The sequence below is a fragment of the Equus asinus genome, chromosome 3 (genome assembly GCF_041296235.1).
Source record: "Equus asinus isolate D_3611 breed Donkey chromosome 3, EquAss-T2T_v2, whole genome shotgun sequence".
Taxonomy (NCBI): domain Eukaryota; kingdom Metazoa; phylum Chordata; class Mammalia; order Perissodactyla; family Equidae; genus Equus; species Equus asinus.
The window spans coordinates 5,106,907-5,122,347 of record NC_091792.1 but is presented as its reverse complement, the minus strand read 5'-3'; the positions used below and the strand labels follow the sequence as shown (position 1 = coordinate 5,122,347).

The 15,441-nt window shown below is 40.9% G+C and overlaps 1 protein-coding gene and 1 pseudogene across 16 annotated transcripts in view; one reads left to right on the top strand and one right to left on the bottom strand.

The window, feature by feature from the left end:
- Window positions 1–15,441, bottom strand: part of EGF (epidermal growth factor) — an 81,176-nt gene that overhangs the window by 26,964 nt on the left and 38,771 nt on the right. For all 16 annotated transcript variants that reach the window (XR_011501835.1, XR_011501834.1, XR_011501831.1 and 13 more), the window contains 6 exons: window positions 12,889–13,011; window positions 11,868–11,993; window positions 10,631–10,767; window positions 8,669–8,817; window positions 4,798–4,902; window positions 3,279–3,502 (listed from right to left, as the gene is read on the bottom strand). Coding sequence is in view for 12 of the 16 variants with exons in the window: in XM_070504573.1 (XP_070360674.1) it covers window positions 3,279–3,502; window positions 4,798–4,902; window positions 8,669–8,817; window positions 10,631–10,767; window positions 11,868–11,993; window positions 12,889–13,011 (864 nt within the window). In the remaining 4 variants the exon portion in view is untranslated. The remainder of the gene's footprint in view (window positions 1–3,278; window positions 3,503–4,797; window positions 4,903–8,668; window positions 8,818–10,630; window positions 10,768–11,867; window positions 11,994–12,888; window positions 13,012–15,441) is intronic.
- Window positions 14,563–15,135, top strand: LOC106829796 (large ribosomal subunit protein eL30 pseudogene; annotated as a pseudogene).

Below are 15,441 nucleotides of genomic sequence, written 5' to 3'. Positions count from 1 at the left end.
TGCCAAGAAAGGTGCGAGACACCACCTCCACCTGCATCCAGGAGAACCCACATGAGGAGGGAACCTCATCTCAGAATGGGCGCCTGGTGGGCTGAGGTCCCAGCAAAGCCCATTGTCACCCAACATTTGGAGCGTGGGAGAGTGTGGGCTGATTGACATAACAGCACCAAGAAGGAGGCTAAGGCGGGAATGTTTCTGTGTTCAGTGATTCTGTCACTATCTATAGACTAAATTTGAATAAGTTATTCTACCAGTTTGCCTTAGGCTCCTTGTCTTTTGAATGGCAGTAATAAGTAGTAGACTAAATCCATAGGTTTTTGTAAGGATCTTTAAAAATCTGAGGTAATTGACTAACAGTCTCCTCAAATTCCCACATTGACCAACACATCTCCCTGCATTGGGTCCCCAGCTCCCCTCCTATCTCTCCCCCATCTAAAATTAGCCCATTGACTGTGCTCCTGGTGTCATCCTTCCGGCCTTCTCTGAGACCTTGTTCTCTCAATTACTCTTTTCATTTACATCCTCATTCTCTTCATCCTTCTAGCTTCTTTCCCTTAGCCAATTAATATCCTCAGCTCTCTCCTAGCTTGACTTCCTCATCCCCTTGACCTCTCTAGCGTCTTTTTGTCCCTTTCCTTCCCTTCTTAGCCAAGTTTTTTTGAAAGTTGTTTATTATCTGCTGCCTCCATTTCCATGGCTCCTGTTGACCCCTAAGTGGGTTCTTCTGACCCCACCTCAACTAAACCCAGCTCTCCATGCCACTGAACTGCTCTGATGAGATATTCCAGTATTTAGTAAGCTGGGAATTTTTTTTAATTAATTATTTTCAGATGTACATCATAAGCTGGGAAATTTGGTAATACACTATCTCAAGTGGTCAGAAGCCAACACTGAGGAGCCCCAAGTTGGGATCTTTTATCATGTCTCCAGGCCAGTCTTGCAAATCAGCAATGGATTTGGTGGCTTAGAATGAATGTCTCCCCCTACTGATGCAAACTCAAATGATTTGTCCTGGTGACCGTGGGTCTTCACTCATCATTACTGCCTGACCAGGATCACTAAGATTCATTTTGGGCTCTAGATCTTTGTCCCAAATTAAAGCCATAAATGCAGCAAGAGAACTTTTTACATAGTATCGGGTTTTTTTATCGTGGTAAAAAAATGCATAACACGAAATTTACCATCTTAACCTGAATTACCCTTCAGTACTGTTAAGTGTATTCACATTGTTGTGCAGCCAATTTCCAGACCTGTTTTATCTTGCTAGACTGAAACCCTATACTCTAAACAACAACTTCCCATTTCCCCCTTCCCTACTCCCTGGCAAGCACCGTTCTACTTCCCGTTTCTATGAATTTGACTACTTTAGACACCCCAAATAAGTAGACTCATACAGGATTTGTCTTTTGTGATGGGCTTATTTCACTTCGCATAATGTCCTCAGGGCTCATCCTGGCTGTAGCATGTATCAGAATTAGCTATAGTTTTTCAACAAACAAATACCCCACACTAGACATAATCTTCCTTATTTTTTGTTTATAGAAGACCCACAATTGTATTTTACATGAAGAATGAGTTCCTTCAATCTTTACATTAAAAATCCTGATGTGGTAGTTGATAAGACACCACTTACATACCAGCAGATGGCACCCTAATGATGGGGATGGTTATTTAGATATTTTCATGTCAAATTTTTGATAATGCCCTTTAATAAGAAGTTGCATTTGTCAGAGACTACAGTAGCAATACAAATTATTCACAAAATATCTGCTATGCTTTCTGGTTTAGAATATGGTGCCTTTACATTCTGGTTAGAAATTTCCTTTTCATCTTCATATGTCAAAGCTATAATTTTACATTTATTTGGGCAGTGTGTTTTTTTAATAGAGTATGTCTCCCCTCCTAGACTCCATGACTTTGCAGGAAACATACTGTTTTGCCCGCCACTGTATCTCTACTTCCTATAATGACTCAATAAACATCTAAGTGCATGGATGAATAAAGTCGACAATTGTATACAAGCTTATCATTTATTGTGAATTATGTCTTTAATTTTTAAAGAAGCTTGGAAGTATGTAAATTTTTCGATTATGCTTATCTTGATCTATTTAATGTATAATACAAATCTAGAAATTCATTACGTCTACGACCAAAGAGAATGAGCAAAATAAATATCTTATACAGATTATTAGTTAGCTTCTTCCTAGACAAGAGAGACCATGTTTTCTCATCTTCCCAAACAATCATTTTCTAAATCTCCAAAGTACCTTCAACATTGCCCTGGCCCTCATTTCTATATCAATCTGTTACCAAATCCTCTCAATTATTCATTCACGATGACTTTTTTAATACTCTAATCTTCCACTCCACTTTTAAGTGGCAATACTCTAACTCAGGCCTTCACAGGCTGTTGACTGAATTAATTAACTACTGCAGCCTCATCACTGATTTCTTTCTCTCCAAATTCAATCCAACGCTCACTGTTGGATCCAACCCAATCGATACTGTTACCTGAGTAGTTACCCTGAGACACCCATCTTATCAGATCTATTTCCTGCTCAAGAAGATGCAATGGCTCCCAGGTATATTCAGAATTAAGTTCAGTCAACATATCCTGGCAGTACTACCATAACAATTTTTGCAGCCTTATTTCAAATGATCTTGTTTTATGACCATCTATTTATCACATGGCCCAGTTCAAATATTGTCTTTTCAGATTCTCTGAGTCAAAATTAATCTCCCACTGCTATATAATCTCATAGCCATTTGTACTTCTCTTTTAACAGTATAGACTATATAGCGTTTTAAAGACATTTATGAAAATTCATGACACCGCATGCAAAATCTGAAAATCTAATAGTGAGAAAACCATATTGATTATTAATCCTTGAATATGAATGGGTATTCCTTAATGCCTAAAGGTGATAGTATCACTGTTGTGAAATGACATTTTCATAAGAAATGATAACAGCTGAACAAAGTTCTTATTCCTAAAGAGGTTTTAAAATTTTTAATATTTTTGTTCTGATTTTGGGAAATCTTGGCAAAGAGAAATGATTATACATCACTATTTTTTATCCAATATTCCAATGTTAAGGAAATCCTGACAGCTCATAAATCCCTGGAGAAGTCTGTCTGTCTCTATTCCTTTCTCACTATATGCTGGGGGGCAGGGGGAACGACAGTGAGTGTCTGTGTGCGTGCGTGTGTGTGTGTGTGTGTGATACATCCATCAACACTCAGTCAAGATGAAGAAATCGCCTATCCCAAAGCCTCACCTACATCGTTCTGGGCAAGTCTTCGGCGTTTTGAACCATCCAGATCAGCCATTTCTATCACAGACTTCTTGGCATCGCACCAATACAACTTGTCAGTTAAGTAATCAATCGTTATTCCACTGGGCCAGGCCAGATCAGAGCTAACTATAACCAGACGGCCAGTGCCTTGAAGGGAAGAACTTTCAATTCGTGGATTAATCCCCATATCAGTCCAGAATAATCTCCTTTAATCAAGAAAGCATACATCAAATAAAGTCTGCACAAAAAAATTCTTCCATTCTTTCATCATTGAAAACATCAATGTAAATCACTTTAGGATAAACTAGAGTGGTACACCAGGGAAGAAAGAAAGCCAAAGTATAGCATTGTACATTGGACAAATAATTTTCAAAAGCGAAAAATTATCTTTTCTATGTAGAGCATCTTGGACGGGAAATGCCGAATTAAGGCTCAGATCATTGGATAAAAAAGGAATTATTCGTTTAAAACATTGTGGTGTATTACCAATCAAAAGTATGTTCAAGTGCATATTCTTAAATTAGCGTTTCATGCTGCAAGAGGCAATGAAAGCCTGCCAGCCTGTCTCTCTTCTCCGCATATGTAAAACTCACCGCACACATGAAACGACAACATAAAGAGAAGAGTGTTTTCATCTAGTATCCAGTTCTATACAATGTACTCAGTTAACTTGGTCAATTTTAAGTTCCATAAATCAGGGGCTGAGGCACATTTTTTGAGGTCAATATGGTTCAGTATCTTCTCATTGGCTTGTTTAGATATGGTCACATTCTCACTGTTTTAATCATGTGGCTGGTTCCAAATCAATTAAAAGTTACTATCAGAATATATTACGCAGTATATATTATATACATATGTACACTAAACATTAGAGATATATATATTATTTCCAAAAGACCATCGTAAAATTTCCATCGTAAGTAAAATAAGGTTAGTTTTTATCCTTGCTTTTTAACAACTAGGAAGGAACCAATTATTCTCCTTAATTCTCTAAACCTAAACCAACATTTGTCACTAATTCACACCTAACAACATAGAGTCTTCTAATCTTTCATGATTTCCATTTCCTCTTGTGTAACCCTAGGAATGGCTTCTCATTTGAACTCTTCCTATGATTTTTCCAAATAGAATTCATAAGCCACACAATCCAAATATCATCCTCTGCTCAGGAAAGCGATAACATAGATTCTTAAAGACAGCAGTTTAATGGTCATGTGTCTGATTAATAAATTACAGCCCACTTCTTTTCAAAAAGAAATTGAATTTGCTTAAAATGAAATACATTTTTTAATACAAGAAAAGAAAATCAAAACACACTAAAAGGATGAGGAAGTCATGCTGGCTACATCATTTCTGAAAATCTGAACATATCTCATGGATTTTCTTGGTTCCTGATTCCACTGACCACCTGAGGTCTTATGAGAAATTTGGAACACTAGCATCTTGACAAGAACCGTCCCACAACCTCTGAGGAAGGTGCCGTGTCTTCACAGGGACTCACTTGGCCATGGGATGGACAGCAATGCCTCGTGGCTGAGAGATGTCCTCCCGAACGATGATTTCACGGAATTTTCCATTTAAATCACTCCCTTCAATGAGAGCTTTCCTAAAAGGCATGGAATAGAGAGGGGCTTGGTACATCAACTTTACTTTTTAGACAAAAATACTCCTTTTCCCTGTTACTAACTGAAATGCAAAGATAAACATCCTAAATTACCCCCATGACATGTGAGCTCACGTACACTCATACACTCTCACATACAACTCAGGACATCACACCCATGAATTCTATATTTTCTTTTAAACACAGTCTTTTAATTAGCATCTCAATATCCATCCCAGGCAACTGAAATACACAGTTGAAAGGATAAGATAGAGGGGACCATGTCAGTGGCCTGGCAGCCAGGAGTGTAAACACCACCATTCCTTTCTCTTCACACCCTCCATCTCTGCTGAAACCAACGAAAGCCAAAGGCCGAGGAGCAGAGCTGTCAGTTCCGTGGTCACGGGTCTCAGAGGAAAGAGAGTGGACCTCCAAGACCACAGAGACCGCCAGCACAGGCACAGCGGGTGAGATCTATGTGGACTTTAATTTTCTCCTACTTGATTCTAAGACAAGTGGGAATACTGAAATATTATTTGCTAATCTTAATGCTAAAAAAAAAATAACCCTTTGGAATCTGGCAGGGGAGAAAATTCTTGTTTTGTAATTTTTTTCATTTATTTATCAAAAAATCTTTATTATCAAGATATAGAAGTAAATATTTACTGAGCACCTACTGTGTGCCAGGGAATGGCTGCACACTGGAGACCAACAGTAAACAAACTCCATCTCTGTGAGTGAGGGAGAGGGGAGGGGAGGGGAGGGGGAAGCGAGGGGAGGGGAGGAGAGGGGGAGGGCATTATAACACAGAGACTGTAGAGAATGCAATTGGCAGACTCAGGGCAGGCGGCTGTGTGAAGAACCAGGGCTTCTGGCAGCTTCCTGGAGCAGGCAGGACCACAGGCAGAGAGGACAGGAAGAACTTCCCTCCCGACAATGTGCTGCCTGCTCGCCCTATTTCCCTATAGCAAACTGGAAAGTATAGTGCTCTATAATTCATTCAACAAACATCTGGAAAGGCCTGCCCCTTGTTCTTGTAGACAACATCTGCATGGCACAGTCCCGCACAGAAACACAAGGCAGGACTCTTCACTCCTTCCTGTTGTGCAAACCACCGAGGAGATCTTCTCCGGGTGGCTTATTTAAGCGCACTTTCTAGCCACTCGGTGGGGAAGGGGCTTAGATATTCCTCTCACAGGCTCCAGGTGGGAGGGAGGTAAAGGGAACACGGGTTCAGGGCCTGCGCCGGTTCAAGGACACCAGGCAAACCACCCACTCAGGGCCCTGGATAACTGGAAACCATTTACACTCCAGTGCCACTTTTAAAACATAATTTTATTCCCAGATGAAGTGGTCATGGCAAGGGTGCAGCTGGGGAGAAGGTATTTCTGAACTCAATGTGTCAAATTCACTCAGTCACAACTGTCACTGTGCCTGTCCCCTTGGTGGGAGGGAAGGAATTCTGAGGCCACTTTTTGTGACCAGGGGAGAGAAAACTGTCAGTTCTGATCTCGCGGTTACCTTGTTTCTAAGTTCTTACTGTTTTGGGCAGGAATGAGGCGATGAGAATTGAGACCCACACAAGCCCCTGACTGTGGAGCTGCCCTGGGCAGGATTGCTGGAATTTATTTTCAAAGCTCCCAAGGGGTTCACCCAACAATACACTTCTAGTTGGTTAAGAGTTACTATATAACCTAATATCACGAGCTTGGAATCTCAGTTATTTAAATCCAATTTCTACCTAATATCAAGGTTTTCAAGCTATAAACCTCTCATTTCCAGACAAATTAAAGGTTTTCTTTCAGCAGCTGCCTTGAGAGGGAAGAGGACTTAAGCAGAACTTGTTATTACTGAAGTCAGAGAAATAGGGAATTTGCGGGCTGATTCTCCGGGAGACGGCAATGCCAGTTATGTCCCCAGGCACCGCAAGGGCAGAGGAACCATGGTGCTATTCATCAGACGAGGTTCAGACCAGAGGTGCCGGGCGCACGTGGAAACCGTGAGGAGACCCAGCATCCTCAGAGGGGCCGAGAGCTGCTGACACCTGCTGTCCTGATCAACATTTATCCTTCTAGGACAGCCACGTACAAGCTCTGTCATTACACGCAGCTGATATTTTAAATCTCCTTTTAAGCAGGATCAACATAGAGGAGGCCATTATTATGATTTTTATCATTATTACAACTGAAATTCCAGATCCACTACTTGCTGGCTGCCTGACCTTGGAAAAGTTATTTTACCTTTTTGAGTCTCAATGTTTTAATGTTCAAATCGGGGATAAGAAAACTTACTCTTTCGGGATTTAATAGTATCATGGATATAAAGCTGTTAGCACAGTATGCATTTCAGTTATACAATAAATATCCAGAGAATAAAGGACAGTATGGTTAAATGAATGAATGAATGAGTGAAAATGTGCTTAGCCTAGACAAAGAAATGCCATATTATTGATAACTGTACACGACACCATACATTTGGCTCATTTTTAAAAACCCATTTGTTTCCTATGGGTTATCCTGACCAAAAGAGACATTATCGGATGTAGAAAGCCTACCTCCAGGGATATAAACCTGTTCCCTGGGACATCTCCCTCCATGTTGGGACTGCTGACTTCACTGAGGAAACCCCTAATTAATTCTCTCTCCTTTCACTTTAGCGTGACTACAGGGGACCAGATCTTCAAGGTGGCCTGGAGCAAGAGCATCTCTAATACTCTCCTGGGAGGTACTCTGTGGTTAGCTGCCTCTCTCTCAGAGCAAGGCGATGGGCTCTCATTAGCACACAAAACAGATGCAGCCACTTCCTTCCTTCACCCTCCTCCCTCCCACAGCATTCCTGGGGCTCACACGGGCCAGGGCCACGCACGCACGCACGCACGCACGCACGCACGCACCGCACTGGTGGAGCCGCCCCTCCTGCAGCCCAGAGCAGTGCGCCCAGAGGGCAGAAACACTGCAACTGCTCTCCGATTCTGGATTCTGTTGATTCCCACCAAAGGGAAAGAGGACCACTCTCAGCTCATGAGGACTTTCCTCCCAACTCCAGCAGGAAGCTCTCACTCCCTCCTCATGCTCCCTGAACAGGGAGCCAGCATGCGGATTCTAGTCCCAGATTTGTCACTTGCATGTCTTGTAGCTGTGAATAAATCACTTAGCCTTTCTGAGCCTTCATTTCCCCATCTATTACAAGAGGGGGTTGGGCTAGTTGATCCCAGAAGCCCCTTCCAGTGTTCCCTCTGGGAGCGGACACCCTTCATTTGGCAATCATTTCTGCAGGGCCATGTGACATCTCTTGCACTGATATTCAGACCAAGCATTTGTATTAGTTTTTCCTGTGTGTACATGCCTTATCGCCCCAGCTGACCCATGAGCTGACTGAAAAGATGGAGCGCTCCTCGTGCTCCCATGTTACCTAGGACAGAGCCTGATCCACAGCAGATGCTCAAAGAATACTTGTTAATTGTATTCAGACAGGTTTTGCATTTCTCTGATTACTACAGCCTGAGTGCAGAAGCACATGCTACTTTCTGGTGCACAAAATTCTCCCATGGATACAGAGCCAGTCTGGACGAAAGGAAGAACAACGTGCCGCTTGGTGGTGGGGAGGTGATGGGGGAAGTGTGGACCACACTGGGGTCATCTTTCCTCCAGTCCCAGCCGGGCGCCCAGCAACCTTTTCCTGTGTTCAAGGTGGAGGATGAAGCAAGCCCCACATTACCCATCCCATGACTCCCATTCTGTGCAGCTTCCAACTGAAGGAGGAAACATACCCTCTGTCTGTCCAGTAGAGTTTGCGGCCAATCCAGTCTACAGCAAGACCTTCTGGCACATCAACGGCTTCCTCAACAAGCCTTTCTCGCTGGGAACCATCCATGTTAGCTCTCTCGATCCACTTCAGGGCTGTATGGGCAAAGTAGATCTACAAGAGACAACACAGGCATTTCTGTCTGACTTGTTTAAAAAATATTGTGGAATATATACAATTGGGTTTAGTAAATCTTCAGATAACACAGTGTGATGAAAGGCCTGGCTCTGGGGATAGACACCCCTACGACTGAACTCCCCCCTCTGCTGCTGCCCCGATGTGTGTAAACCTAAGCAAGTTAGTTACTTGATGTCCCAGAGTGTCAGTTTCCCCCTCAGTAAAATGGGGATAGTAACGCCAAGCACATTTGTTTTATGTATGTAAAATTCCTCAGCCCTGTGCCTGGCACATACTTCTATTGCTACTGGTAATTTATTAAGCTTTGCTCATTGGTCCATAACAAAACCATTGCACTTGAACCCTAGGCTTCTACAACCTGAAAGGGAGCAACGATCTGCAGTTTAATGGGGGCTACAAGCGGGGCTGGACCTCCTGCCCGGAGCCCGACATTCCACTTCACAGCAAGGCAGGAGGCACAGGGTCTCTCCCTGTTTTGCCACTTATTTGATTGCCTCCACCAAGTCATTTAACCTCAATTTTCTCAACTGTAAAAATGATGAATTTCGACTAGATATTTGCTAAAGTTCCTTTCATCTCTAACCATATATAATTCCATTTTAATTAATCCACCTTGCCCAATAGAGCATTTTGCAGGAGTAAAGTCCTTTTTCAGTCAAGTATGCAGACTATCAAACAGGTACAAGAATTTCACGAGAGTGTTAAAAATCGCTATGGGTCAACTGACAATTTAATGATAGCATTTGTGGAATTTTAACTCTGTGTGTATATATATATGTACATAAACCTATAATCAGTGACGAGAGTATGAACACAAAATGGTAATTCATTAAATAATGGGTTATCATCTTTCTAGATGATATTTCAAGGAAAAGAAAGAATTGTTTGCTGGTGTTTAATTACAAAACTTCTATTTGCAAAAGTAGTTATATCTCACCATCGATCCCCACCAATTCAACAGAGATTATTTGCTTGCCTCTGTCTTTTTCAGTCATTTACCCAACTCCTTCAAATCAGGAAAAAACAAAAGCACAAGGTTTTAAATTCTGGAAATTAATGTACCATCTAATAATAACTAAATAATTATGGAGGGAGATTAATAATTATGTAAATATATAATTATTAGGTGATTAATCTCCAGAAGACACTGTTACATATCATTTCAAGCACATTCTAACCTAGCACAAATACAACCAAATGGTCAGCTGATTGGGTTGATAAAATAGAAATTCTAAGTTATATACAAAAAACATCGTGTAAAATTGACTCTTACGTAAATAATGTTGTGAGTTAGACTGCCATTCTGACATGAGCTGTAAAACTTAGGCTTCCTGATTATCATGGTTAAGAGGTCATTGAATTCCCTTCCTCAATGACATATATTAAATACAAATTACTAACCCATACTTCCTATGCCCCACCCTAACCTCCCACTCCTCCTACTATTAGCAAATAACCAAAACCCTATTTCTGGTGCTCCTCCTATGTGTATGGCACTGTGCTAACCTCCCATCCTCATCTCCAGATTGGAAACTAAAGTTAAGGTCCCACTCAACCAACCCCAATAAAATGGCCGAATTGCAGCAAGGACCAGGGTAGGGTTATGACTACAGAAAAGCCCTTAAAATCTCTTAAATGATGTTCCAGTGTCTATACTTAAATTTTTCTGTGCCTAATGGCTCTGAGCTCAGCAGAGGATTTTCAAGTAGCCCAGGTCATCTGATAGGATAAAAATCCTCCGTTCTGCCCTTAGAACACAGACACATCTGTTCAAGCAATAAAACCATACCTTATTTTCCACAGGGTCATGATCTAGGGCAAAAACTGCCCCCATCTGCTGGCTGAGCAGGATTCCATAATCTGTTCCATCAAAACGCATGTGTCGAATATCTTTAGAATTGGCAAACAGCAAAAACGGTTGTGGTCCTGATAACCAAGTTCAAATATGGCTCCATTTAAAATACGCCTTGGAAGCCAAGAGCCCCCCTGAGCCCTCCCTTTCATTGCGCCCTCTTCCTTAATTCCTGTAATACTTGTTTTCTTAATTTTCCACCAATGTGGGGTAGGTTAAGACAGGCACGAAGACTTCCTCTTCCATGAGGTGACATATTGCCAGAATTTCATCACTGATTCCTCCCCTTCTAGGTGCCTGCTTTTAAAATGCAAACGACTTATAGAAAGAGCTAGCATTAAATAATCAACACCATGGCTAAATGATGCAAGGCTTAGTGCTGTAATCTTGATTCACACATACCAAAACATTAATATTTGCAGATTGTATTAATTCACGTCCAAATAAATGCCCTTCTTTGCTCTGGGCACTTGTAAAAGGGAGGCATGACGATCTGAGTTAAGAACAAGACCCCTGATCACTTTCAGAGCTCAGATTATGCTATATTCACTACGGCCCTGAGAAGTTAAGAGCGCCGGGGTCTGGCTAAGGCGAGCTCTGCAGGCTCCTCATTATGTTATCCCAGATTACAAGCCTGATGAGCCTCAGGAGAGATGAAATTAATGTGGGATAAGTCTAGGATTTCCAGGGCTGCTGAAGGACACAAGAGATGTAATACCAGAAGATGAAAAAATGGTTGAAGCATACAACTTTATATTAAATTCTGACATGAAAAGAACAGAATTTGTCAAAGTATTATGATTATTACATTCACTGGAGAGATGAAAATCAACTCAGTCAACAAATATTTATTAAATGCCTCTTAACTATAAAGTGTTTTTAAGACTGTTCTCGTTATAACTTTCACATATACTGGAACGCCATCCTTGATGTTATGGCAAATCTTTGCTGAATGCTAATCAACTTTGAAATATTCTTTAAAAATATGATTATTATTTATATTATTTGTATTTACAATGTGAAATGTTTTCCATTTCCAAAAATAAAAAATCAGGCTTTCCACCCAGAAGCCAAAAGTAGTTTAACTCTCCATTTTTCTAAGTGAACTGTCATTTTCACATCATCTTTCTAACTCTAAGAAAGAGACACACTTTCTAACATCCACAGCACCAACCTGAAGCTGCACAACTTTTCTGGTCCAATTGTAGGTCGTAGCCAGGAAAGCAACTACATTCCCAGGATGCTGGGCTGAGCGGGATGCAGAGCTGGCTGCATCCACCATTATCAGGTGATGAACAGCCTACAAAAGACAATTGCTCAGTAACGACGCGTTGTCATTCAAAAATATAACAACTTTTCGTCAAAATATCGAGGGGAGCCAAGTACATGTTGATTTTTAAAACCCTTTCCACACTCACTCATCCTGCTGCAATCACATTTGTTTTTCAGAGATTAGGAGCAAAATGTCACCAAACTCTTCTTCCCTAAAACCTGATAGCTTGCATGTTAACCCTTCACACCCCAACGGCCCTTGTCCTCTTGTACTATCACTGAGTTTGAAAACAAGTGCACTGGCAGCTGGCTGGAACAAGAAACACATTTGGATGAATTTGCCAACTGCTCTAACTCTTCCTAGCGAGTAAGGTATTTTTCTCTCTCTCCCATTTTTAGGCCTTTGGGCTTCTTTTGCTCTCTTTATTAAAAACACAAAAAGCAACACATACAACTCTTCTGCTAGTTTTGGATAAGTTACACCCAGCCCTCTACATGCTTAAGTCTCTAGGAAGAGAAAGTAAAGAGGTATTTATTAGGTGACAGGAATGGGCCAAACCCCCTGCAGCCACCATCTTGTTTAATGGCGGCCGCAGATCCAGAGGGCAGGTGTCACTCACTTCCACAGACGAGGAAACCGAGACCAAGAGAGGGCAAGTGACTGCTCCAAAATAACACTGCTGGTAACTGGTAATGCTACCGCAGGGCTGTCTGACTCAAAGCCCTTGCTTATAATCCTTACACTATGCTGTCTGAAAACAAAAGCCAGAAACCTGACTTAAATCTGTATGTTACTCTGTTGCAAAAATATTTTTCAATGTGTAAATGTTGGAAAATCTATTCTCCTTTGTCAATAAGATCAATGTTTAGATGTCACTTAGAAAATAACTGTTTTCCAACAAACAAAAGGTAAGTAAACTTACCACTACACGTTTTTCCATCTGTCTCAAGCACTGAGCCTTCAGGACAGAAACACAGGGGCCCATCTGAGGTCAGAACACAGTCATGGCTGCATTCGGATGCGTTGCTCGGGCAGGAAATTAATTCTACGTAATGAAGCATAAGATCAAGATTAGTGTGAAATCAGATGTGTGGAAATTTATTGAAATCAGTTGCTAATAAAAAATGCTATGCTGAAAAGAGTAAGTTAAATAAAGATCAAACACTTATGAAATGCTGTGGTAATAGAGATACAAAAATAAAGAAAAATGTTCAAATTTAAAAAATATTTTAAAAGATCTCTGATTCTAGAAAATTACTCTAGTTTCCTCTAAGTTCCTCTTATGTCAAGCAATATTTTTAAAGTGATTAGTCATCAAAATTTCAAAATATTTTAAATGGAACTCAGCCAAATGATCCTCAAGTTCGTCTTGAAAACAAATTGGATATGTAAGGAAAACTAACATTGTCTGAGTGTGGGTAGGTGCAGGAAGACAATGAGAAGCTCTTAACAAATATCAAAACGTATCATAAAGGTGCAATAATTAAAACAGTGACTGATGAGTGCCAGAATAGACGGGGGGATAATGGAATCAGAGAGAAAGCTCACTTTAGAAAAGACTACAGTACACGTAAGAATGTAGTGCATACTAAAGGTATTTTAAATTATTGATCATGTGAAAGATCATCCAGTACATGGTAGAGAAATAGCTGAGTAATGATTTGAGGCAAAAGTTAAGTCTTTACCCTATACCACACATCAAAATAAATTCCAAGTAAATCAAAGATTAAAATGTAAAATAGGTACCACAGAAGTCCTAGAAGTTTTGACAATTAAGTGATGTTATGTGTGTCCTTCTTGGCACACAGTGGGCCCTATAACACACCAACATCACACATTTGAGTACAGTTGCCAACAGGTAAACCACATGGTATTAGAAGAAGGGCAAGTTCCACAGAAAGGCACAAAGTGAGTGGGTAATTTCCAAGGAATTCACTACCATCAGCCACTGTGATGTGCCTGGTTTCATAAGCACAGATGATGTCCAGACTGACCTTACTCTCTATCTTCTCTGAAGCAGGACTAGACAATACACACGATTTTAAACATCCATTTCTACTTAGCCATGGCAGTAGTTTCAATCAGAAATCTATAAGAAGGTATCTGAGTATAATCCTAAATTTGAATCGGGAATATACATATAAACTCATAATGTAGTTCTCTTTTTAAAAAGTATATTCCTAGCTCTGATGCCCCCAAAGGCCATGAAACAATGGCTAAGTAAGTATCAGAGTAGGTTCTCTAATACAGTTTCTCATTGAAGGAATCAGTGCTCCTTGAGAAATTGCTGATTCCAAGTCTAGAACATAGAATGTTCACGACAAGCCTGGAGAATACGTCCTACCAGAGAGCAAGGAAACCATCAAAGACGCCTGGAGTCAGGACCCATTTGAAGAGGCTCCCACTGGCCAAAGAGGAGACCATTTGCTCATCGGTAAGGATAACAAGTGCAATGGGTTGGTACATATCAGACATGCTAAAAATCCATGAGTTCATAATAATACTTAACAAAAAAACACTGGCCACCTTTGGAAGGGGTTAAGGAACCAGTCCATCATTCTAAATATAAGTAAATAAAGAGAAAAAACATCCAACATTTATCTTGCCTTTACTGGAGCAATGGTATCTTGAGGTAACCAAACAGTTAATGAGAGAAAGTTCTCTTTCTAAAGGTATTCTAATTAATAGCTAGAAAGAAATAACAGAACTGGATATCACCAATGATTGTTAATGGCTGCTACAACCATTCATGGGAAGACTGTCAGGCTCTTTCTCACTCCTGGCCATCTCGGCTGCTGCTCTTGGTTGGGGGCTGTCCTGCACCCAAAGTGGCCTCAAAGAAGTCAAAAAAGTCATGGGAGCTGATCAACTCTAGGCTCCAACTTCTTATGAAAAGTAGAAAGTGCATGCTGAGATATAAGCAGACTCTGAAGGCGATCAGACAAGGCAAGCCAAACCAGTCATCCTTGCTAACAACCGCCCAGCCTTGAGGAAATGTGCAACAGAGCACTATGCCATGTTGGCCAAACTGGTGTCCATCACTACAGTGACATTAACACTGAATTGGGCATAGTGTGTGGAAAATCCTTCAGAGTATGCACACCAGCTGTCATGATCCAGGTGGTTCTGACATCTTTCAAAGCTGCCAGAACAGACTGGTGAAAAGTAAATCAAGCAAAATTTTTCTTTAGTAAAACTGGCCAGAGCTTGTTTAACCAAAGAAAAAGAAAGACTACTGGGGAACTTTATAATGGATGACAGAAAGAGAAGGAACAGGACTTCATGTGTCTCCTGATGGAAGCATAAACATGAAGCGTTCTTGCTAAATACGCCAAAGCCCAATCTGATCCAGCCTCTAGAGCTAACTAGAAGTTTGCAGAAAGAAAGGGACGTCACAGAGGTGTGATCAGTAAAATCCAGAATGTGAGGAACACTGCAGGGAAAAAAAGAGTCCTCAACAACACTTGAAAAGGGA